This window comes from Pagrus major, chromosome 5 (assembly GCF_040436345.1).
Source record: "Pagrus major chromosome 5, Pma_NU_1.0".
Classification (NCBI taxonomy): Eukaryota; Metazoa; Chordata; class Actinopteri; order Spariformes; family Sparidae; genus Pagrus; species Pagrus major.
The window spans coordinates 27,824,576-27,849,990 of NC_133219.1; the positions used below are offsets into that span (position 1 = coordinate 27,824,576).

Here is a 25,415-nt window from a genome sequence, read left to right on the forward strand (position 1 = left end):
TTGTTTTTAATCACTTTTATTATCGTTCATCATTATATCATCCTAATTCCAGTCATTCATATACAGCACAAAGGACTCACTGACTGACCGCAAATCAACAAACTGAATCAGTACATCCTTTAATTCCTCCAACAGCCTCTCAGTAACATCACTCTCCAGAAAATAGAATTTATAATTTACTTTCTAAAATAATAACATCAGAATACACTTAGAACAATCAAATATACAACAATAATTCTTTGTATTTATAATCAAAAATATGGGAAAAAAAAAACTATATTCATCTAGTTGTATGTAACAAGACTAACAGGACACAAAGACAACACGATCACTGGTTGCATTTACACATGACAGAAAATCAGATCTTTTGCGACGATGTGTGTAACAGAGACATCCTATTACATTGAATTTGATCAAATCTAAATGTAACACAGGACCTCCAGTTTACCACCAGTCTAAATTAAACTGCACTGGTTATCTGCAACATTTTCAGGTTTGTGTTGGTGACACTTTTATGTATTCAGAGATTGTGACTACGGCTTCTCATGCTAAAAAAAAAAAAATCAGCTTTTCCAAATAGTCAAGGATTTAAAAATGTACAATTATGAATATGGAAATGGGATTTGTTTTGCAGCAATAATTTGACATCTTGCTGATTTGCTTTCTTACTGAGAATTAGATGAGATGATTGATACCCCACCTGCATCTGTATGGCAACTATAAAGCTAAAACTAACATCTGGTTAGCTTAGCATAAAGACTGGAAACAGGAGGAAATGGCTATTGTTGGGAACAAAATTGGCCTATAAGCACCTCTAAAGCTCACTTATTAGCAAATGTTCTCTTTTTTTCTCTTCATATCTTGTAATCATGGTTATTTTTCCACTTGTATGACATTTGTTTTATCTGTACAGAAACTCAACTTGTTAATTAACGAGCTTAGCTGCTGATATGCTGATTTTGTCATCTTCAGACAGGCTAGTTCTGTTGTGTTCTTCTGTTCTCCTGTGTGTGTAAATGCAGCCTGTGTTTTGGCATTTAAACTTTACTGATCGATTGATTCCTCAGTAATCTGTTGAACATGTCTGTCAATGTGCAGTTGATTCCCAAAGATCTGGCTGTCCTGAGCCAGCCATACAGCAAGTGGAAGTATATGTGTGTGTGTGTGTGTGTGTGTGTGTGTTTGAGATTATCAGTAATATTTGGCTTATGAAGGAAACATTAATAAAACAGCTTACCTGCTAATTATCCATCTTTTGTCAAATTTGCTTGATTTATCATCAGTGTGTGAACGGAAAATGAAACTGTGTGTGTGTGTGTGTGTGTGTGTGTGTGTGTGTGTGTGTATCTTTTTGGACTAAATAACATGTAAACAAAATGTAAACTCTTAGGCTTCTGAATGCTAGGAACTCAAACTGAATCTTATTTACATCTTTGAATGAGACATAATAAACACACACATCATACTATAAATCACATACAACCGGACAAAAATGCACAGGCAACACAGACATGGGTGCACATGTACAGACACAAACAGGCCCACAAAAAGTGCAGATCGACACGACACACCCTCATACATGCGCGCGCACACACACACACACACAGTCAGGGGTCACAGACACAGCAAGGCATTGTGGGAAGGGCGGGTGGGCAGGGGGGCAAGCGTGGATGTATGTTCATGTGCACTATTTGCATTTGTATACAGTGTGAGTGTGTCTGAGGGCTCGGCAGTAAAACCTTGTGTAAGTGGCATGCAGGCATGCTGTGTGTGTATGGGGTGTGTGCAGCTTGCAGGTCCATCATTTGTGCCACTGTGCTACAGTACTGAGGCTTTCACTGTGAAGGTGTGTGTCTCATAGGGCTCTGGGTATGATGGTGAAGGGCAGGATGGGGCTGCTGGCCTCCAGCTCCAAGGCGGTGAGGAAACACTCGGTGGCAGCGGCAGAGTTTCCCTGAGCCTGCAAGACCTCACCCAGGCTATTCCACACATCGTGAGCCGTACTGAGGAGAGGAGAGAAGGAAAAGATGAGATAGGAGAGAAGAGGAGTGGAGAGGTGATAAGAGAGAAAATGAAAGCAGTGGTGGAGAGGGGAAAAGGGGAAGAGGAATTGAAATCAAGAGGATAGAGGAGGAAAGTGGGAGGAGAACAATGAAAGAGAGGAGAGAAAAAAAGGGAGGAGGGAAAGAGAGAGGATATGTGGAAATAGTAGAGAAGATGAGGAAATAGGACAGAAAGAAGGAGTGTGGAGGGAAGGAAATAGGAAAGGACAGAAGAGGAAAAGTAAGGTGAGGAGAGAAAAAAGGAGGCAAGGAGAGAAACGAGAAAAAATACTGTGGTGAGTACACTACTCAGAATGAGTTAGGGATATCAGGATATTTTAATGTTTCATTTGATTGTTTACTCTGTGACATATCTGAATTTCTATTTTGTGTTTTGTAAATATTTACACACACACACACACACACACACACACACACACACTCTACCTGTTGACCTGCACTGCATCCCGCAGGACCTTCTCAGACAGACTGTAGCGCTGCAGCTGGTGAAGAATCAGACCCTGCAGAGAATAAAGAAGAAAAAAGGTGGAAAGAAGAAGACAGAGGAAGAACAATATTAGGCCCACAGTCTGTTACTGTGTTGTGATGAATGTGCACTGCAATGCATTTTAATTCAGTTTAAGGCAGTACAACTGCTGGTGATGATTCTTGTTGGAACTTCGAGACACTTTTATGGGAATTACTTACAGCAACAATTCTAGGTGCTGTATCGTAGGCAGCTGGACTTTTTTTCAGTTTTTTTTGAAGATTTTTTCTAACTAACTGGAGAGGAGTGGGCAGAGTCGTTAAGGACACGTGTGAGCACTGAGTTTCAGGGGTTTCTGAGTCGTTAGGGCCACTTGTGGGTCGTTGGTCCAACAGGCCTTCATGTGGGTTGCTAGGGCTAGGTGAGCCCAGGTGTGAATGGTTGTTCAGCTGTCTGGGGAGGGAAATCAGTACAGCATTGTAGGTGGGTGATAAGTAATGTCTTAGGCCACCTCCTCTGTTCAAAGACGGTCGTTCCAGTTTGACATAGATGGATTCCTTTACTCCTCTTTCAAACCATCTGTCTTCTCTGGACAAGATGTTTACATTGTTGTCCTCAAAGGGATGATTTTTCTCCTTCAGATGTAGGTGGACATCAGAGTCTTGACCTGAGGAGTTGACCCACCTGTGCCTTCCCACAAGTGGCCCTAACGACTCCACTTCCACACAGAGTTTAAAAGTCTGCAACTCCCCTCCAGTTAGTTAGAACTGAAGAAGTCTCTTGGATGAGAGGTGAAATGTCTTCAAGAAACCAAAACAGGTCCAGTTGCCTACGATACAGCACCTGGAATTACCATGACCTGGATTACTGAGAACCTTCATTAACACTTACAGCGACAATGAAATTGCTTTACTTTAACATTACTAGTTTTATTATTAATTCTCTAAAGAACTATTCTATTCTATCTATATTTTATTTTATAGCAGAAATTAAGTCACTGACATGTCACCAAGTAGGGAGTGACATTATTTTCATATGTCATATCCTTTATGATGGAGCCACAGGTGTCCATATATGATGATGGAGCAGAAAAAATAACTCTCCTAAATTGCTTCCCCTTTTTCTCACACATCCCCTCCGCTCTGAACTTCCCTGAAGAACATGTGCTATAAAACAGATGTAAGCTCTTTTTTTAAATGTTAATTTAAGCATGGGAATAAGACAAGTCAGGGAATTTCAGAACAAAGTGGTGTTTTCTCTTTTTGGTTTTAAGTTTCCTACATATGCTGCAATTTTGGCAAAACCTATGAAAATGTGGTGTTCAAGTTTTATTTTTTTTTGCCTATTTCGTGGCTTTATTACATGGAACAGCTTCAACAGTGACAGGAAACAGAATGAGAGAGAGCGGGGATGACATGCAGGCGTCCCTGTGGTGTTCAAGTCCGACCAAAATTAAGGACATGTACAGTTTGTGCATATTAAACAAAAGTACGGCTTTGAATCATATCTTACATCTTGCTTATCTTGAATAGTGGTTTAAAAAATCAGGTTGGTGTGACAGACCTCGATCCTCAAAGTGCCAAAATTAAAAAGAGGGTTTGTTTGTGTGTGTGTCCAATCAGAACTCCTTCCCCAGTATGTTTTTTTTTCTTTTTTTTTCTCCACAACCACCTGGCGACCCCTGAAAATTAACTCCTGAATCCCAAGATCTCTGGTTGCATAGTTGAAAGCTGGTATTCTTCTTCTGACCACTGAGGTTAGCAGATTACAAAATGTTCAGGAGGAAACCAGATTGTGTGACTTGAGAGAAGTGGACAGTGAGTCTCATTTCACAGTAAAGTGTAAAATTTTCATGTAATGGATCTACAAAACCCTGAAATATTCTTCAACTTGAAAGCCTGGAAAAAAAGGCAAGTTGAATTACATTTTTTTATTTTTTATTTTTAGGGCATTTAGCAGACACTTTGTTCCAAAGCGACTTACAGTAATCCATATATTCATACACTGATGGCGGTGGCTGCCATCATGCAAGGTGCCGACCAGCACATCAGGAGCAGTTTGGGGTTCAGTATCTTGCCCAAGGACACTTCAACATGCAGACCAGGGGAATCGAACTAGCTTGCTTCAGATAACAAGCTGCTGGCTCTACCCCTGAGCCACAGCTGCCCACAGAATTATTTATGTTGTATATGTTCTGATGCATTATAATTATAAAAAATACAGGTTGTTTAAGTGATTTTGTTGTAGACATGGCAGATTTTTTTTAACTGGACTGTTGTATTGTTTGAAAATGTATATGCTCAAGAGACCAAACACAAGGAGAGAGCAGAAGAAGAACATCAGAGTCTGAGTGTGTGTATTACCAGTCTCTGCATGGTCTTGACATGCGTTGGGTTGATGGACAGGGCCTCTTCATACCAGCGTTTGGCTTCGTCCATGTTCCCTCTCAGCTCGGCTATCTGCCCCCTCATGTACAGCACGTTATGGGATGTGGGGAAGAGGTTAGCGGCCTCCTGCGTGCAGGCCGAGGCCTCAGCAGGCTTTGACATGCCAGTGTACACCTCAGCTGTCACAGAAACACAGACATGGAAGACAAGGGGCGAACATGTTTGTGTTTACCTATGAGAGCAGCAAATTTCCTTTTGTTTTATTAGTTTGTGGAACATTCAGCTGTTTCCAGCATCAGTATCTTTGTTTAATCAACTGGTAGCCCGCTTTAATGACTGTAAACAAATGAGATTAAGGCCATTATAACCAGTAGCTTCTGTCTCATAAAATTAAGACCGCGCTTCCCATAAATGCTGTTGTTGGGTGGTACAAAGAGGTGCTGCTCCATCACATTTTTTAAATCTCTCAAACTGACGTGATGTATTAAAAATAAATATTTTAACAAAAGTCTAGATATTTGTAGTTTAAGTAAAAGAGCCATGAACAGAAAGTGATTGTATTTATGAAGAGATATTTGATGAGAGAGAAAAGGCTGCGAGAAAGCACAACCTAGTTTCTCTCCCCTAAATTACATCAATAAGATAAACATTTTCAGCATCAAGGTCACCTAATGCATTCTGTACACTGCTGTGATGGAGACAGAAAGATCCAAACAAAGAGTGAGACAGACGGAGGAAATGAGTTTGAACGGTCTGTCTGTCTGTCCTGTGACTGGATGATTATATTAGCTGTATCGCCAAGCTGGAAATGACCACCTCTGACAGGAAGCAGCTGGAGAGATAAACAACAGCATAAACAACTTCTGACTATGGGTGTGTGTGTGTGTGTGTGTGTGTGCGTGTGTGGTATGTGTGTGGTGCCTGCATCTGTTTATGTACACTCTTCAGTGTGCTTATGATTACGTCTGCTGGTGATGTAGAAATGAGAATCAGGGCTCCAGTGCACTCCAAAGGAAATTTAATCTGGTGTGATTGCAAAGATCATCAAACTGCTGCTGCATACAGTCTTATGAGCTAACGCCTGTACACTCACCAGACTTCAAGTCTATTTGTTAGATGATGTCTATGCTGGAAGGAAGATCATGTGTGTCATGAGGGAAAATGTTAAGTTGAAGGGTATGATGCAGGTTTGTATTTGATAGTGGACAAACATAGCCTTTTGGTTGAGCAGGCAGTACGACCCGCCAAACGTTTAATATTATTATAAGCCACTCCTCCAAGAGCAACGCAGTGCATTAATGGATTTATTATATAATTTCAACAAGTATAACAAGAAATGCTTCTATAAAACCTACACAAGCTTTTAATAGACAGAAAATATAATTAACTTTATCCCTCTGGGCAGAACTACAGTGCCAGTGCTATCATGAACTGCTTCGACCACATCCAGGGTTTGCCAAGCAAGATGAAAAAAATGTTGGTGTATCTTTGAAGCAGCATCTGTGCTGGGTATCAGACAATCATCCAAACCAGTAGCCCTCTGATGTTATTTATCCTGTAACCTCAAAATGAAGCAATGTCTCCTTGTGACCATTAAATCACAAGTTAAGGCCTTTTCGTCTGAACCTGGGTCATCGTCAGCAGGGATTCTCCTTCTTGGACTTGTTGTTGTATATAAAGGATTGTTTCATGCCTGAATAGGTACATATTCTGTATTTTTTACTTATTCAGAGAATTTTGAGAGGCCTCAAGATATACATAAAAATTTCACGAAAAGTAGGAAAACTATTTTCTGTAACAGATTTTCTTCTTTATTTCTTCAATTATGTGGTAACCACACAGATTTGTCTTTGGACTGAAGTCACTGTGATGGAAATGTCAAGTTCTTTCTAATATACGCTGATGATACTATTTACTAACATAAAGGAATTTTAATTACAGGTTGACTAATAGAGTAAACAAGGCATTACCTACAGCATGTTTACAAGTCTGCTGACTTATGCGTCACCACACGACCAGAGGCGTGTGCCAAGACAGCTTCAGAAGGACTAAATGCTACATAAGCCAACAGGATGTATCGGGCAGGTACAACAAAAAGAAATAATTTTACAGCATGTTTAAGACATAGTAGTAGTTTAACTGTAAGGTAACATTAGAATATGCGTTTTTACAATGCTTTTGCGGCTGTGATCAAACAGGAACCAGATCATTATCTCATCTAGTCTCTCTCTGTAAAGCCTTTAAATCTAACTTTAAAATAAAGAAATTAATACCAGCCCACTGCATTTGTCTGTTGCATTTTTCTGTATGTACGTGTACATACCTGCATGCAGCCAGATCTGAGCCAGGGTCATCCATGGGTGCAGAGGCCCCTGTTTGGGGGCACTGCTCTGCAGGGAGGAAGCCACCTCAGACAGAGCCTGCTCTACACGGCTGGCTGCTATAGATGTAGCATGAACCGAACCTGGAGGAAGAGAATCAAACCATCACACAAGTGTCTCCTACAGGTACTGACTTCTACTGCAGCAGTGTTAGGCAGCCATGTGCCACAATGCAGGGTTTTAACTCTAACCAAACACAGCAGCAGGTTTCACTGATCCCCACAACTTGAGAGAGAAAAGAGGAACAGTGAAACATGGAGTGTTTGGTTGCAGTAAAAAGCTCAGCCCACATTGGCACATTGGCACACAGTTTCCTGTTCCTGCACTAAAGCCTTTAATCAGTCCACACCATTCCACACGCTGCGACACACAGTGTTATGGCCCTGGATTAACCAGGTTAAAATGAATTAATTTCTGCACCGTCATGCATAAACACTGCACCAATCTGCACTCTGCTGATTAGTAAGTGAAAGAAGTGTGCCTCTGATTTTGTCACTGCATTTAAATGACAACAGATTATTACAGGGATGCAAACAGGACTTCAGATGCATACTGCAGTTCTGTGAAAGCAAAACATAGTATGATGTGTGTATTATCAAGCCCTGTCAATGTTACATAAAACAAACAGTATATATGAAGATTTCTGACTTGCCATTTATCTTTCCTTGTCTACTTTTCTTTTTGTTATATTCTGTTTGTCTGATCTTTTGTTACAACTAATTCCACTGATTTAGACACAAATGTCTACTATGATCTGTTCTATGTGTGATCAAATCATTTATATTAATAATTCCTAAGTAATTTCTTTTCTCTTGGCCTAATTAAATGCTTCAAACATAGGGTTAGGGTTAGGTTTAGGCGTTAGTGTTAGGGTTAGGCTACTTGGATGTACTACACAACGGTCTCACCTATGGGCTAGTTTTGTTTTAATGAATTGCTGTGTATACTGAGGTTGAAAGGGATTAGATAACATAAATATGTGCCTTTCATAAACTAAAAATTGAGTGACAGTCGCAGCTCAATGAAATAAGACCCTTACTTTAATAAAAGATATCACATCTATTATTATTCTGCTCTAAACTCCCAAACGCTCTTTCCACCTTTCACTACTTTGATATGAAGTGTGTGCTTGTGTGTTACAGGACAGGAAACTACCAATGTGTACGATAGAAAATATGAATATTAAAGCTCTGTGTGACAAGTGGATTTATGGAAATGACAAAAAAGGTTGCTTTCTCTTAAAGGGACATTGTGGGAAGTAATATATTAGATGCCAGCATACAGCAGCCCAGACTAGTCCAGCACATTTTAACAGTATGTGGAAGAAAACAAATTTTTCATAAACCTAAATATTGATGAAAATCTCAATACATTTTGTTTAGTGATGTGTCAAGTGAATCTGAGTGAATCATAAATCACTACATCGTGCCTTTTACCTCCCTGAAAACACTGCTCTTATCATGCACAATGCCTAGATCTCATATGGACAGGAAGGTGCATGGCCTTGACAATGACAAAGTACTGTGTTACAAAATGACAAAGTGCTACTCAGTCAGTGATTAGTCAGGGTCAAAGAAGTGGTCCTATGTAATTTTATATGGATTGCTTTCACTTAAACCATTTTGTGCCCCTAATATTAAATTAAATCTATAAACTGGATATTTGTATCAACTAAAAAAAACAAATAAAACTAACCAAACCTTGAGGCAGAAGGAAATTCTTGTTTGAAATATGTAGAATCACGTTTACAGATTTGCTGACAGGTGACTGGGGAAGTTATCTGCAGGGGCTTGTGCCTAAAATGTGGACAATTCACACAGCAACACATGCACTTAAGCTGCTCACTGAATTAAAGGAATACACTGACAGGGAAAAAATACCATTAATCGCCACAAAAAGAAGCTGGTTAGTGTGCATTTCCCCAATGTGCTTCCAGTGTAATGAATATTTCAATAGCAGCATCATGAAGAACAGTTAATATTATATATCGATAAAGTATGTAACATGTGCTCAAGTATAAGTAAAGGCAGCAAACTAACTGAGTGCATTTTTTATAGATCTATAGAGTATCTCATTATTAATTCTTTATAATTTTTCCACAATACCTTTCAAATGCGGCAAATCAGTTATGACACTTTGGTAAAAATGACGGCAAACAGCAACACTTGATATTAGGGTGCACATGTTTAACTAGTAATAACTAGTAGTAACTAGTAACTAACAATTTAACTAGTTGCCTAATAGCACTGATATTAGCTCTTCAGTCAGTATAAAGTAATGCCATAGTATGCATGACTATATTCTACAACTACTAGGCCATTAACTAAGATTTTTCCCTCAATAACCTAATTCTTTCAGTTCTCGCGTTGTCAATAATTGGTGGTGGGAATGCATCATGAAACGGAAGAATAGAAGATGATGCAGAATCTAGCTAGCAAGCTACTACCACTGGTGGCTATTAAAGAACATGTTGGCGGAGATGATGGACAAGAGCAAGACACTCAGTACCCAGTGTGGGTAGATATTGCAATAATATTGTTATTGTGAATTGTTGTTGTCACAATAATCTAAAGTGAAAATCTGATATCATGACAGCTCTTATCCTTACGTAACAAAGGGCAGAACTACAAATTACGACACTTAATATTGTCCAAATAACTCTAAATTAAGTCTTTTAAACTCACTTGTGCAGTGTTTTTCAATCCTGGTCCCGTACTGCATGTTTTAGATGTTTTCCTGCCTCAACACAACTGATTCAAATGACCCATTCATTTGGTTAATGCTTATAATGACTAATTAACAGCCAATATGCTACTAATAAACATGCTAATAAGAAACTAGTTAATGGTTAAAATGTATGCCTGAATTTAAAGTGTTACCCTGCAAACAATTCTTTCTCATGCCAGCAGTACTGTTGTTATTAGTATATGTCAGTATTCTAGCCACATTTCAATCTGGAAGCTGCTGCTTCTTGCTCTCCTTTCTGGTTTCTCTCTGTATCATTTGCTCTTTCTTCTGCTTTACTTAAAAGGATAAATATGTCAGAAATGGTAAATTTATCCGCTTTTACATCTCAGTGTGCTGTAAAACAGCACCATCATCGCGTATTGTGCTGTAAAGTATTCCAAAAGATTTTTGGAGAGATATTCCCTCAAGTCTTTGTATTCCTTTAATTGTATTGTATTGCATTGTATTCCATATACTGTACCACCAACAGGATAATAATTCAGTACAATTTTCCAGGAAACTGGCTGCAGACATCACGTTAAAGCAGAGGATATATGTACATATTTTCTTGGTACGGATATTGTACATATATCGGAACCTCGTCAGGAAAAGGAAGGTCAACGGGGACCAAAAAATGGACGGAACAATGGATGAAAAAAAGGAAGGTCAGATGGAGGTTAGATGGCTACTTACAAACAGAAAACATGGAGGAAAAACCAAGAGTGTTAGCGTCCTGAAGGCCGCCTTGAAAAACGGAGGGATGGGAAAAAACAGAAAAGACGATTGTTAATGATTGAGAGAGAGGAAGAAATAGAGAAGAAATATCCAAATAATAACGATAAAAAGAATGCTGATCCTAGAGGGAATACTGTAGGGCTCAATGAGATTTTCATATTTCGCAGTAGCCTTTCTGACCACATGACTGCATGAGACAAGCTGCTCCCACTTGTGCCTTTTTATAAAATGAGCCGCTTTATAACTTGTGTGAAACGAAGTGCACTCTCATCAAAGTTGTATACATATACAGTAACCAAAGAAACTCCTCGTAATTGTAATCATAGTGATCGACTTACTGCCACAGTTTTAATGTCACTGTCCTCCTGCTGACTGAGAAAAATTACGTCTTGAGAATTTTGTAATGTAGCTAATTAATTTATCTAAATAACTAACATCATTAGAAGATGGCAACGAGGACAGACAACATAAGGTTGGAACCGGGAAACGAGACAAATTACTGTTGGCTCAGATGAAAAATCTTCACAGAATCACAGAAAGGGAGAGAAAGGAGGAGGATGCAAAACAGTAATATAAACAAGAGACCAACGGCTTGGAAGAGCAGAAAATGTGAACAGACAGTGAAGCTGTAATATGTAAAAGGAATTTTCGGTAATATCGGTAATTAATTCGGTAATATCAAAAAGAGCCCAGCTGATCTCTAAATCCTAGCTGCAGGTGGAAGTGTGTGGAGTTTGAACTTGTGTGAGTCAAGTGAGTAAATTCACCTGAGAATTTAACTGCAGCAGGATCGACTGCACTCTAATCCACATATTGTATATGTTATCATGCAGAGATTTACAGCAGGTCTGAGAACTGTGACTATGAAGCACAACTATTACTCCCTAAAGGTTAGTCAGCTTAGTTTTAAACTCCCTGTCCATGCTGGTGAGGTCAGTCAAATTGAAGATTCATCTTCTCAACAATCTTAGGGATTGGTCTAATAAAGGAGCTTTGTTTTGGGGCCATTGGCTTATTGGTCATCTTACTAGTTGAGTCAGTGATGAGAAAAATTCCCAAAATGATCCACATGTCTCTGACAATATGTTCACTCCCATGCTCCCTGCTAAAACTGTAGCAATGTCAGGTGAGAGCACCACTAGCAAGTAAGATAACGCAAACTGAAAAACTCTTTTAAATGAAGTAATATTATATATGGATTGGTCTGACAGTCACACTTAAGAATACTGAAATGAATGTAGTTGGCACTTCCAATAATTGGTTTCAAGAGTCCAGGACTCAAATATGACTTTAGTTCCAGCCTGGTGATGGTAAACTGTTAAATTGAAAGTCATTGAAAGTGTCAATAATTCATTTATACATATTTCGAATGTTTTTATTGTTTTATTTGTCAAGTTCTGTTAAATATCTGGCATATGCTTAAATGGGTTTAAAGGTTACCTAACATACCATGTGGGCGTTCAAAATAGGATCAATTCTATATTGCGTTATGGGCAATATTACTGATTATATTATTCAGTGACTACAGAATATGTCCCCCCTATTCCAGGAGCTCTGTCCTGCCCCTGTGAACTTGGCTCGGTGACTCAAATGCAGCACAGCCAGATAGGAAGTCCACAGCAAGTAAAACTTCCCTAGTGTAGTAGGAGTTTAAAAAACAGCCTACATCAGTTACATCAGTTCATTTTTCAGTTTCTGAACTTTCATCATATACAGCTGTATAACTGTAGTCTTCTACTTGGAGTATTTCTAATGGACTAGTATTTATCGACATACTTTTTAACACAGAGCACCAGAGCAAAAATATATTGGGAATTCTCTCATTACTAAAGGTTAACCAATGAGCCAATCTTCCAAAAAAGTGTATTCTTTAAGGTCACTCTCCACACCATGCTACAGGCCAACGTGGAAGTGAAGGCGGATACAGTTGGAGGAGAGCTGGCGGAGAGTGACGTGGCTGCAAAAGGAGTGAGTCCTGGTCTTGGTGGGCACAGGAGGAGGAGGTGGAGGAGGAGGAGGAGGAGGGGGAGGAGGAGGAGGGAGGAAGGATGGGTTTTTAGGCGGAGGGAGAGGAGGAGGCTGAAGGATGAAGTCAGAGGAAGAAGGGGAGGACAGAAAGGAGGAAGGGGAGGACAGAGAAGAAGAAGGATAGGATAGTGGGGAGGATAGGGGGAAAGATAGTTGGGAGGAAAAGGTGGAAATGGTGGATGGGGAGGTGGGAGTGAGCAGTTCAGAACCAGAATGAGAAGAGGAAGAACCTGAGACTAGAACAAACAAAGGAAACAAAACAGAAATGAGTGAAATTAATCGAGGCATAAAGAAACGTAAACAGGTCACTGGTTCTCAATCTGCATACACTTTTTACAGACTGGAAACAATATTTCTTACTCTCCTATTTGTGACAGCTAATAACATGATAACTCCCAGACTAAGCAGCAATTTAATAAACACAGAACAAATCAAAAATCAATAGAAAATCAATAAAACGAGGAGTGGGAAAGATTTTTTACAGACATTTTCCTTCAGTATCTGTAGAGATGAGAGAGAATGATTCAATATAAAGACAAAAAAGAGGAAGTCATATCTCCCTCTTGATGCCCTTTCATAATTAAATCATTACTTGATAACAGGTGATTTTCCTTGTACAAAAAAACCCCAAAACAAACAGCAGGGTTTCACTGGGGCAGTCCTGAAGGTCCCTGTCTAGGAATGAAATGGCTTGTCTGTGTGTTTGTGTGTGTGTATGTGCATACCGGTCTCAGGGTCACTGAAGTCGGGCAGAGTCATGGCGTTGAGCTGTCGTCTGTCTGCGATGGCTCGGTCCAACAGACTGCTGCCACGCCCGGAATCACTGCAACAAACACAGGTTTTTAGTTCACTAAACATTTACACAACATGGAATAAAAACCAGGAAGCGCCTCACAAACTATTTCTTACGTGGAGACAAGTTGTTACTCCATATTTACACCCAGTTTGTTGTGTAGCTATCTGAATCAACTGAGCTGATGCATGTAATAACACTACACAGTATTGTTTGAATTACAAAAAATGCCATTAGACTAAATGACTAAATAGCATTGGTTAGGTTACAATTACAAAGAAGCTTTAATACAATCTCAGAACCAATCGGCTATGGTCCTACAATGATTTAGCCTCTGAGTGCAATGGCAAATAGTCTGGGGCTTCCGGTGTAGCCACCGGCTATCTAGATAACAGATATCTGATCCAAGACTTCCTCTTCCTCTGTGCGCCAGTCATCAGCCCTTATTATACAGAGATTCCGCATTATCGCCGCAACGAAGGCTCACCTTTACGCTGCCTTTGTTTGTTCACACTGAACTGAACAGCGCCGGCATAAAGCCGCTCCAGCGTGTCATTTCATATAGCATGCCGGCGACGGGGAATCAAAAGAGGCGTGCCGGTACACATCATGGCGATGAGATCTGTGTTTTTTTTCCCCCAAACTGTTTCCCCTGGTATCCATCTGTTAATCTAAACATGTATCCGCCGACTGTTTATAATCATATGGATGCTGTTATAATGTGTTGTGATTGAGATCCTGACCCACCATGCATCATGGAAAGTGACAAAGTTAATTTTTTTGCTGTACATTATATCACATAAGCACCATCAGTAATTGTCTGTAAAGTGTCTGGCTCTCCTTTGCGAGGAGGGATGCTGTTTTTTCAGGGGGAAAGTTCACTGAAGTCTTGGTCGGGAGGGCTGACCGTTGCGGTACTTTTTTTCTATACAAGTTGCCAAAGACAGTTACTACAACAACACAATAGTATAAGGTGAGACATGGTGAGTTAAAGTTTTTTGCTTTGAATCATATCACATAATCACTGTATTCAACTGCGGGAGCAGCCTGGCTCTGCTGCCTGGGACAGACACTGTTTTTCAGGCAGAAATGTGATGAAGAGTCTGTAGGACAGACAGGGTGACAGACACTTTTCCACATATAAATGCGGTATTTTTTTCCCTCATATAAGACGCTGAAGATACTACCAGTTACCACATTACTGTTGTTTGGTCCTGTAACTTTGCTTTGTGGGTAGATGTGTGGGATATTTCTCTTTTATTTGATCCTGTCCCGCGCTGCCGGCATTTCGATTCACACAGAGGTCGTCTCACCTCTGTTACTACCTCCAGAGGCGGCTCAGAGGCGGAATGAAACTATCCCCCCATTTCGCCTCAGTAGCTTTCACACAGATGGCAAGGTGGACTATCGGCACAAGATTCCTGCCTTCCCACCAGTGTGAATGGGGCTATGTTGGCACTCTGATTAGCAACTTGAGACACGAGAATGGAGTTGCTGTTGAGACACAACTCTTGATTTACTCAGAATGTTTACGATACCAAATCTCGTCCTTTCCTACAGATTCTGCATTCATATGTAGTTACGTTTATATAGATTAGGTTTAATATATTGTTTGGCCTCCCAAAACCTTTATTTTGTCTGCGTGTGATTCTACAGACACTTCCTGTTGACAGAGTTGATTGCTTTTGATTGGACAGAATCACAGATGTTTCCTTGCAACTGATTTACACATTAAGTGTTTACTGGCTGCGAAATTCATCAAGTTTACTGGTGCAACCCGATTTAGTTGATTACTAGTTTGAACGGATGAGACCAAAGCAAACATCAGGATTACTATTTGCATTTGGGGTGTGTGTGTGTGTGTGTGTGTGTGTGTGTGTGTACCTGGGGTTGGTAAGGTTGTAAAAGCTCTTCCAGATCTGCAGCATGTGTTTACAGGTGAGCAGAGCTTCCTCTGGTCCTCTGCACATTGACTCCAACTTCACCTTGGTGTACAGCAGACTACAACACACAATAAGATGACACTCAGCCCAGTGAAACAGAAAGAAAAACACTTGAATGGTGGTGTGTGAGTCTTACTTGAAGTTCTCAGGGTACTCGGACAGAGCCATCTCTATAATATTTAGAGCGTCATGGTAGTGTTTCTGAGCAGAGAGCAGCAGGGCCAGCAAATGAAGGGAGTGGACATCGTCCCCTTGAAGCTGCAACGCCTGTCGAACATAGCCTAGTGCCTCGGGGATCTACACACACACACATATACAAACTACAGGTTCACTACAGTCGGGATACAAAGCACCATGTAAAGTGACTGGTGTGCTATTCCCAGATCTCCCATGACTTTCTGTCTCTGGCAGCCATGACTTTTACATACATGTACATGGTGATTTTATCCTGTTATCACTAGACACTGTGTTACCTGTCTGGACACAGCAAGCTGCAGTGCCAAGTAGAAAGCTGCTAGATGGTCAGTTGGAGACAGACTCTGAGCTCTACGGAGAAAGAGAGAGATTTTGTGTGTGTTCAGACATGCTGAATAAAAAGTTAAATAAGATTAAACTTTAAAGATCCCTGCGGGAAACTGGGTCGCTGCAGAAGCAAAGACAGCAAAGTAATGGAACATGTAAGAAATCAAACCAGAGGCTATTTAAACATTTAGACACATTTAGAAAGTGTAACACCATATTAATAAGCAGAATGACTGCATATAAAACAGGAGGCTTTACTGCAGCATTTTATCAATGTGATAAATTATGTATATTAGGACCATTTCACCTTATTAATAGATAAAACATAGAGTGCACTCTGCGCAGTCTGGGTGGCAGACTTTATCACAGTCTCCAGGAGGAATATAAACATGTGTAGAAATATTATGGTATGTGTGTTATTAAAGCTTTTTTCCAATATAAACCTCACTCTCAGAACATATTCATGAAAGGATGTCACAGTATACAAGTCATATGACGGATGACAAACTGTGCAAATGATGCAGGTAAATATAATGGACTGATAAGAGAATAAATTTAAAGCAGTTTTCTCACATTCTGTAAGTCTGTAAAGCTGTGCTGTGACACAATGATTCTGAGGGAAATGTGGGTGTAAAAGAGAAAACAGAGAGCAGCATGGCTCAGTCCCAACCTCTGGAAGGCTCCCAAAGCTTTCCTCTGGTACTCCTCCTGTGTGCTTCGCAGTGATGCTACAGAGACGCAGAGAGAAGGAGTCAGAGAAAGAAAGAGGAAGACAGAACACAGTCAGCTGCATTATTAATAATACAAGAAGAGCAACTGTCAGTGAAGGCATATAATAATATAATGTAAGAGAATACTTGAGGTCTTGATGATGTATTTTCTAAATTTCACATGAGATATGTGACTTGCTTTCAACATTGTCATCACTCCCAAACAACCCCTTCCAAGTTTCCTACTTTAACACCACACTAACAGACATCCTAATCCTAATCCTAATTCTTTTAAAGTAAGAAGCAACAAAGTGTCCTGATTTGGCAAGATTAATGTCACTTCTAGTCTACAAGAACACATACAAACAGAGACTTACCGTCAGTGGCTTTGAGGCTGTAAACCAGCCCGATGGCCAAGTAGCCTTTGGCTCTGAACTCAGCTGCTTTCTCCCCCATGTCAATCACCATTTTTGCAAAGCACTCGCCCTCATCCAACTGGATTGTGGGAGTAGACAGACATAAGAGAAGAGTGGACAAAAATAGAGAAGACATTTGGGGCCACATTAGATTAATTAATTAATGTATATTTCACACTACACTAGCTTAGGAAAAGCTCACCAAAAGTCTTTAAGATGCTTCAGCAACTGACCAAGTGTATGTTGATATGATGGTCCTTACCCAGTGCAGAGGTCCAATACACAACTTGACAGCCAGCAGCGGGATGGTGGGGTCGTCAGGCTTCAGACGAATACACTCTTTAAGGACTTTAACAGCACGAGCTGATTTCCCAGCTGCCATTAGCGACAGGGCAAGCTGGTACCACAGATGGAACTCCTCAAAGGCGAACTTCATGGCTCTCTCCAAACACTGGAGACGTGAAAAACACAACACATTTCATCACTGTTATCAGCTGTTAGCTCCATGTAGTTGTCTACTGTCATTTCAGAGCAAATTAGATTGTAACATTACCTTGCTGGGGGGAATGAATGTGCAAAGGAATTAAGGTGATATTTCATGTGGGTGTATTATGGGTGTGGGGTTTTAACACTTTTTTACGATCACTATGGTTGTGACCATGCAGCCCACACAGGGATTACTCACCTCTGACAGCATCTCGTACTGCCCTCTCCTGCCCAGAGCTATAGTCAGCAGGTCGTACACCACAGAGGCCGACTGCAGGCTGATGATACGATCATTGTTGTGTTCAGGAATCCTGCTCAGGACAGCGTCACGGTTAGCCTGAAACACACAGAAATAGATGTAGGTGGGACAGTGTCAAAGTTGAGGATTCAGTGTTGTTGAGGGGTGTGAATATTCTCCAAAGAGTGTTTGATTCTTACCATGGACTCACTGATGAGCAGCAACAGCAAAGCTTCCTCTGTGTTCTCTTGAGGGCAAAACAGACTGAAGCAGAGAAATGCACACAAAGATGGAGTTGGACAAGGAGAAGAGAAAAGGGAAAAATGGAGAAAAAAGGAATAAGAGAAGATGGAGAGAGCAACTGATGAAAAAGTACATTGGCAACAGTTTGATTTTGGCTATTTTCCACTGTATTCCCACTTTAGCAGCAAACACACATTATCACTTACTTCTCCCCCGAGTACACTCGTGGGCGTCGGCTTAGGCTGTAGTTCTTGCTGTGAGTGTGTCCTTGCCGTGTGGGATCGTCCAATGGCGACACTGTGGGAGGGTCTTCCAGAGGAGACCAGTAACTCTGTTCGCACATTCCTCTGAGCAAGATCTCTGCAAGCTGTCTTGCTATGGTCTGCACGCACACACACATGCATACACACACATGAACATTTGGCAAAGACACTGGTGCCAACACAGCAGCAATCTGTTTACTTGGGTCTTACTTTGCTCCTAATATACTCAGAAAGCATTATATTAATGTCATTTTTTTTTAAATTATTAAGTAAACTTTGCCCGAGAGATTTGAATCTACATTGATAAAAGTCTGCATTTAAGTTTTGCATTACAGCAGTGTGTAAATAGTTGGGTTTTGTTGTTAAAGTAGCTATATTTACAGGAATAGTTTGAAATGTTGGGAAATTAGTCTATGCGCTTATTTGACAAGAGTTAGATGAGAAGATTGATATGACTGTAAATATGAATCACCAGCAGCCAGTTAGCTTAGCTTACGATAAAGACTGGGAACAGGGCCTAACACCTAGCCTGACTGTATCAGAAGATAACAAAATGCTCCTTGAACCACCTGTAAAGCTCACTATCTAACACACTATATCAATATAAAGAAACCAGCATAAAAATTACTAGTTTGGGGCTATGTGCTGGACTAGGACCTTGTACAGAGAGCAAAAACACATACGTATAACACGAAATGTCAAACTATTCCTTTAAGTAAGTCAAAGGGGAAGCCTGAAGTGATGCATAAACATCTCCTGATCTCAGACCAACATAAAAACAAGCCAGCCTCTCAGCCCATCCCTCACCATGCGCAGGCTCTGGGTGGTTCTGTTCTCAACAGCTCGAAGAATCTCCCGAAAGCGGCCCACGCCTCGTGTGAGGTTGCTACGGCAACGTGGTGAGGAAACAGGAAGAAAAACACTTGTCAGAGTCTGTAGTACGTGTATGTGTGAATGCAAGATATCTCAGCAGACGCATGTGCATATCTATGTGTGTGAGTCAGTGAAAAGGTCAGTATTTAGCAGCATCAGCAGCAGATGATTCTTTAGCAGTTTGTGAGATGGCGCAGCAAAATCTGGTCTTTAGATGATGCTGTAAAGCCGAGTAAACTACATCTCCTGACACTAAAGAGGATCCATTGCAGGATCGATGGGCTAGCAGTGAGCAAAAAACCTAAAAAACAGACAATTGTACAGATTTCATCCACTAAAAAGTTTTTTTTTTGTCCGGCACAAGGCTTTAGCAGCTGCTGCAGCCATCAAACAACAACACTGTGGGAACAACATTCCGCTGCACTGTGTATGTTACTTAACTGCGTTCACACTTTTCTGCTTTTATCAGGCTGTCAGCAGCTTTGTAACACCATAACTGCAAAGTGGGTGGAGAGTGCCCACAAAGGATTGCTTTTGGTTTCTGTTGGGCAACTGACGCCCTTTCTAAACTAGAAGTTTACGAGAAGTGTATATAATGTTTTAAAAGTTTTTGTGACTGACAGGCAACCCTCGATTTCCCTTTCTCTCCTGTATCTATCCTTCCATCACCAGCTGTTTCCCTCTCTCACCCGTTCTTGAAGTGGATGACGTGGGCTCTCTGCAGGCCCGTCTCCAGGAAGTATCCCAGTTCCAGGTCCTGGGCTGTTGGTCCGGGCTTTGGGCTGCGGTTCTGCATTCCTGCTGACAACGCCTGAATAGACAGACATACAGGGATAAAAAAAGGCATACAAAAACTAGAATGGCATTCAGTAGAGCACACACCTCCACCAAGGCCCAACAGTCCCCTCTTGTACTCACTCATAGATACCAGCAACCTAAATATGTCTGTTTTTTTCATCAAGATCCAGGCATTATTCCCTGAGAAATTTACGAAAATGTTGAAAAACTCTCGCAATGTTAAAGAGATTGATTAAAAATTACTGGGTATGTCCCTATATCTGGATTAGGACCAAAAGTTAGTGATTAGTTAGTGTTTCTGTCTTCTGCGGGACTGCATGAAAAATGTATTTTTCATCATTAATGGTAACACATAGCCTTATTGGCCTAAAGTTCTGTTGTGTTGGATTATAAATCAAGGTATTACAGCAACATAATAATTAGGCTATCGTTGGAAGACACATATACTTCTGGTAAATCTGCTGGTTTAGTTCATGTGTTAGGGGCATTTACGCCAAGTTGAAATGTTCACAACAAGTGTTGTCAGAACGTTTATTATATCATTGTTTACATTCATGAATAATGTGTACTTTTAAATTAATATTCTCAGAATGACTTAAAGAAGTGAAATTACTAGAGCTGAAACAGTATGCCGATTTATTGATTAGTCCATCGACAGAAAAGTAGAAAGTAAAATAGTACTAAGAAAATATTCTGATAATCAGTTAATCATCAAGTCAGTTTTGAAGACAGTCTGTGTCTCCAACCTACATCCATGTTTAGTGACATTATCCAGGTGATATCACTTTCTTTTATTACAACTACATACTAAAATGATGGTATCACACCTTCTATTGTATTCAGGCATGAGTTTATTGAATATATCTCACATGAATGAACGTTTAACATTAATGTTGAGACTGTTTGATTAGTATCCTTCCTGTAATGAGGAAGAGATCTGTTTGCCATTTGGCTATCATGGGCTGTAACGCATTAGTCAAACTTGCACAATGTCAGCAGATTATTCATCACACACCCACGGTGATGGCTGAGCACTTGGGAGTCCTGGCGCTTACAAGATATATGGTGAGTGCTTCTGTGACACCACGTGAGGAAGTTATCAAAAAAGTGTGCCAATTACACATATCCTATCTATTTTAACATAACAAAAACCAATCAATCCCACAAACACACACCTTCTCAGCCTCCTGCAGGTAGAGTAGAGCAATGTCTCCCGACTTCTCATAGCAAGTGATGATCTCCTGCTCCCGGTCTGTTGTGCTCCTATTTGATGCTGGAGACCCGGTGTTCTTATTGGATAGAGATGGAGAGGCAGCTGGGACCTTTTCTAGACACAATCCTGACAGAAGAGAGGAGTGCTCAGGGTGACAGACAATAAACAAAGAGTGACAAAGGCCGAAAGTCACTTATCAATATCTAGTAATCATTTTATCCTTTCAAACCATTTCATGTAGATATCTTTAGTATGGTATTGGTGTAGCTGTTGACATCCGGGTAATCATCTTCTCCTACTGATGATTGGTTTTCAATCCAATCAGCTTTGTGACTCAAAACGTAATAAATAATATATCATTATCATCACCTGAGTTCAAAACTGCTCAAGCTGTTACACTAAAAAAATCCAAAAATAATATAATGGCATAAAACAAATGCCAGCCAAATATCTATCATTCCAGGTTAAACTAGAGGGCCTGATGTGTGACTGTGTGTATTTATTCATATTAAAGTTGATCCCACAGCTGGTGATCAGCAGTGACACTGTACTGCCACCATGTGGAGGAAAGCAATAGTGCAGACTGGACTGATTCAAAATTGATTGAAAACTCTGTGCTATATGTAAACCCTCAACAGTGTGAATAATCCTTTCAAATTGATTTAAGATGTCAGGCCTTCCAAAAAACTTGATGATATTTTCTTTTCTTTGGGTGAACTTATGGCTGGTTGACTGGGTATGTGTGTGTGTGTGTGTGTTTATACCTTTAGTAGCATATGCCTCAGCTATCATAGACAGCTTATACACAGGAGCTCCCACCAACTGCATGTCATCCAGGTTCACCTTGTTGTAGTGGCCTGTCAGTACATCAGTTACGTATCCACTATTACTTCAAGCATACAATCAATTCCATTTTTTTGATTAATATGAGTAAATAAACAAAACAACAGGGGGGGGGGGGGGGGGGGGGGTTACCTAAAGCATCTCTGTATTCTCCCTCCACGTAGCACAGTTTGGCCATCAAAAGGCTGGCTTCCTGCAGGTAATCAGCCTGGAGGACGATAATATAAGAATTTAAAAAGTCCAACTATGTAAGTCATTCAGTCAGTTTGTCTAACATGTCTCCATCTACAGTTACCTTGAGGTTTCCTCTGTCCAGAGCAGCAGTGAGGTGTTTCCTGACCTCCACGAGTTTAGGTCGTGGGCCCCTGGGACTGGCACCCTGTTTGATGGGGTTCTCCTTCAAGTACGTCTGAAGCTTGCATTCCCCCAGCAACAGCTCCCCTAGGTCATCTACACACACACACACACACACACACACACGTTAAGAGAAATCATCTCATCATCTCCATCACACTGACAAGCTTGGGGTAAATAAATAGTCAGTCTTGCATCCATCTGCCAGTTTAGATCTAAAATCAATTTCTGACCAATCTACAATAAGTCAATACTTAATCTAAGGGAGAGGTATATGGAGGATAGCTGTACAAGGTTTGAATGTCAATCTAAATTCATTCTAAGATCAGTCTAAATGAATTGATAGGCATAGACAGTTTAAGGTCCCAATTAGATAAGTTCCAAACACTTAAAGGACAAAGGACAGGATCTAATGACACCTTCTGGCTTTTCCTGCTGGTCAGCTTGACTGCTGCTGCAGTGACTTAATCTACATACACCAATCAACCACAACACGTATTAGAATGTAATGTTCAGCTGGGAAATCTGAAGTATTAACATTCATGTTAATGCCACTTCGACATACACCACCGCCCAAACACTGTTCACCCCCAACGGCAAATTCCCTCAGTAAGAAACAGGAAATTAAAGAAGAGCTCAATGCGTCAACCTGAACTACAAATTCCCCAGATCCCAATCCAAATGAGCATCCATGGGATGTGCCAGAACAAGTCTGACCCATGGAGGCCCCACCTCGCAACCCACAGCACTCAATGGATACACCGCCAGTGCCCTGGTGGCAGACACCACAGGACAACCCCAGAGGTGCTGTGTCCATGCCTCGACGGGTATGAGCTAAGATCCACACTGATCCACAATGGGGCTTCCCACTGAGGGTTTGGAATCCAGATCGATGCCTTGGGTTCTTTTTCACGGTCCTCGGGCCAATTCTGAGCAGTTTTTGTGGCGTGACAGAGCATATTGTCCTACTGTGAGGGGGGCACAGCTATCTCTGACTGCTGTCATCATGTGGGGGTTTACTTGGTCTGCAACAGTGTTTGGGTGAATGTCAAGAATGCAATGACCCAAGGTTTCTCTGCAGAACATTGGATTGTAACAAGATGATCAGTGTCCTTTAAATGTTGTGGCTGATCGGTGTATGGAGAAACACTGCTGTGCTTACACACATACCATCCGGAATTATGTGCAGCTTTAACAAGCTTCTAAATCATGTGGGTGTGTGTGTGTTCAAAGGGTGGAATTAGCAATAATCCTGTTACTGATCCCAGTCAGTGACCAGAGCTCACAGCACTGATGTGCTAAAATTACATTCCATAATGGCAGCAGCCATTTTTTAAACACCGTCCAAATTATACTATTATACATTTATTCTAAGCAAGAACATGTCAAAGCATTTCCCACCAAGATCAAAATGATAAAATAATGCTCTAAGATCTAACATCAATGCTTTCTGAAGTTATTTAACTTAAAGTCAAAAGATCTCCTGTGCTATTTGGCCATCTTGCTGCATGTACGGTCAGGTTTATTTATTTATTTATTGGCTTACATCTACAAAAATCGATAAATATTTGTGTTTCAAGATTTCTTCCAAGGACCTAATAGGAGACATCAATCACACCTGAAATATTTACAGTAATCAAATGCATTCACCACCATGAGCAGTCTGCCATGGCTATTTGCAGGGGTGACAAGTAAGAGCAACATCTGCAGCAGAAGAGCAAGCACATTCATGACAGCATCTAGTTATTTGTCAGGTGTCAGGCGAATTTAATATGTGATAGCGTATACATGTAATTATTTTAAATCTGTCCGAATGTAAGGCAACCATGTCACAAGGCCAAGACGTGTCACAGCTACATATCGTACAGGGAGGAATTGGCTCATTCCTTTAGTATTTCTTAATATGTACACTCAAATGTCCCTCTGTCGTTAACAGATATTAATATCATGATGCTGTGCTGCCAGGAGTGCAGTGGGCAATTCAGCATCAGCCAGGAGTTTGGCAGCTAGCATGTAGTCATCACACATCATAGCCACAAAGCTAACTTAACTGAACCTAGTTGCTATGCCGAGCCATAATTAAGTATCCGACCATTTAGAATGTGATTATTCTATCATACAAGTCTAGCAAAGACGACGTTAAATCTACTGATTTTTGAATGGAGTTCCGCCTGACGGGAGAGCAGAGTGAGCGAGGGGGGACAACTGTCACACCATAGGAACTGATAGTTACATTGTGACTTCTCCCCATCATAAAAACAATGTATCTCGGTGTGTACACACCACACTGCCCAAAAATGGTAAAATCCCCTGTGGAAAAAGGCATGTCCCTTTCTTGACCTTTGCTAGCTAACTGGCTCTAACCAGAGCACAGTGCTGGAGAACTCCCAGCCACGGCTTTCGCTGTCAGGAAGTACCGTGGACTCAGACCAGGGAGAAGGCCTTCACACACTGAATGAACGAACAACAGGGAAACCCGCACATTTACCGTTGGATATTAGTTTGGCTGAGAGCTGTCGCACCAGCTCCGGTATCTTGTCCCATTGACTCTCTGAACGGCACCGCTCTATCTCGGTCTCCAGTCGTGAGCCAGACTTCCTCGCTGTCATTTTGGTGAGTGGGCTCAACTGGACCAAAACACTACAGAGGAAGGATCCCTCAAACTAACGCGTACGGGGAATACAGCTTCCGGTCGCTACTTTCGAAATAAAGCTTTGATTACCACTGGTAAAAAAAAATAAAAATATGACAGTATCACCTTGAGTAAAAATTCAAATATGACGCAATGTACACTGGTTGAGATAATTTGTATCCCCATAACAAAACAGTGAGAGAGTAAAGAGTAAACACATACTTTACTGAGGTGAAATGGGGACATCTAGCGGTCAAGAGTATAAACTACTGATTTGCTGAATTGACTGAAGTCTCTTATT

At 40.7% G+C, this 25,415-nt stretch overlaps 1 protein-coding gene across 1 annotated transcript; it reads right to left on the reverse strand.

The window, feature by feature from the left end:
- On the reverse strand, window positions 1–25,098 carry ttc7b (tetratricopeptide repeat domain 7B). Its single transcript, XM_073467312.1, has 21 exons — window positions 24,971–25,098; window positions 22,424–22,578; window positions 22,261–22,336; window positions 22,050–22,142; window positions 21,248–21,411; window positions 19,964–20,085; window positions 19,209–19,287; window positions 18,345–18,520; window positions 18,096–18,159; window positions 17,857–17,994; window positions 17,434–17,622; window positions 17,133–17,250; window positions 16,716–16,773; window positions 15,997–16,069; window positions 15,660–15,820; window positions 15,465–15,581; window positions 13,513–13,610; window positions 7,240–7,380; window positions 4,893–5,095; window positions 2,490–2,563; window positions 1–2,003 (listed from the first exon to the last, which is right to left on the reverse strand). The coding sequence occupies exons 1-21, from the start codon at window positions 25,089–25,091 to the stop codon at window positions 1,856–1,858; spliced, it is 2,568 nt and encodes an 855-aa protein (XP_073323413.1). The 5' UTR covers window positions 25,092–25,098; the 3' UTR covers window positions 1–1,855.
- Window positions 25,099–25,415: the final 317 nt, after the last annotated feature.

Excerpts from the sequence above, each read along its gene's own strand:
- ttc7b (XM_073467312.1), bottom strand. The coding sequence starts at position 25,091 with ATGACAGCGAGGAAGTCTGGCTCACGACTGGAGACCGAGATAGAGCGG. Across the intron at positions 16,774-17,132 it reads CAGCCTCAAAGCCACTGACG|CATCACTGCGAAGCACACAG; the intron begins GTAAGTCTCTGT and ends GCGTCTCTGTAG. Across the intron at positions 16,070-16,715 it reads GCTTTGGGAGCCTTCCAGAG|AGCTCAGAGTCTGTCTCCAA; the intron begins GTTGGGACTGAG and ends CTTTCTCCGTAG.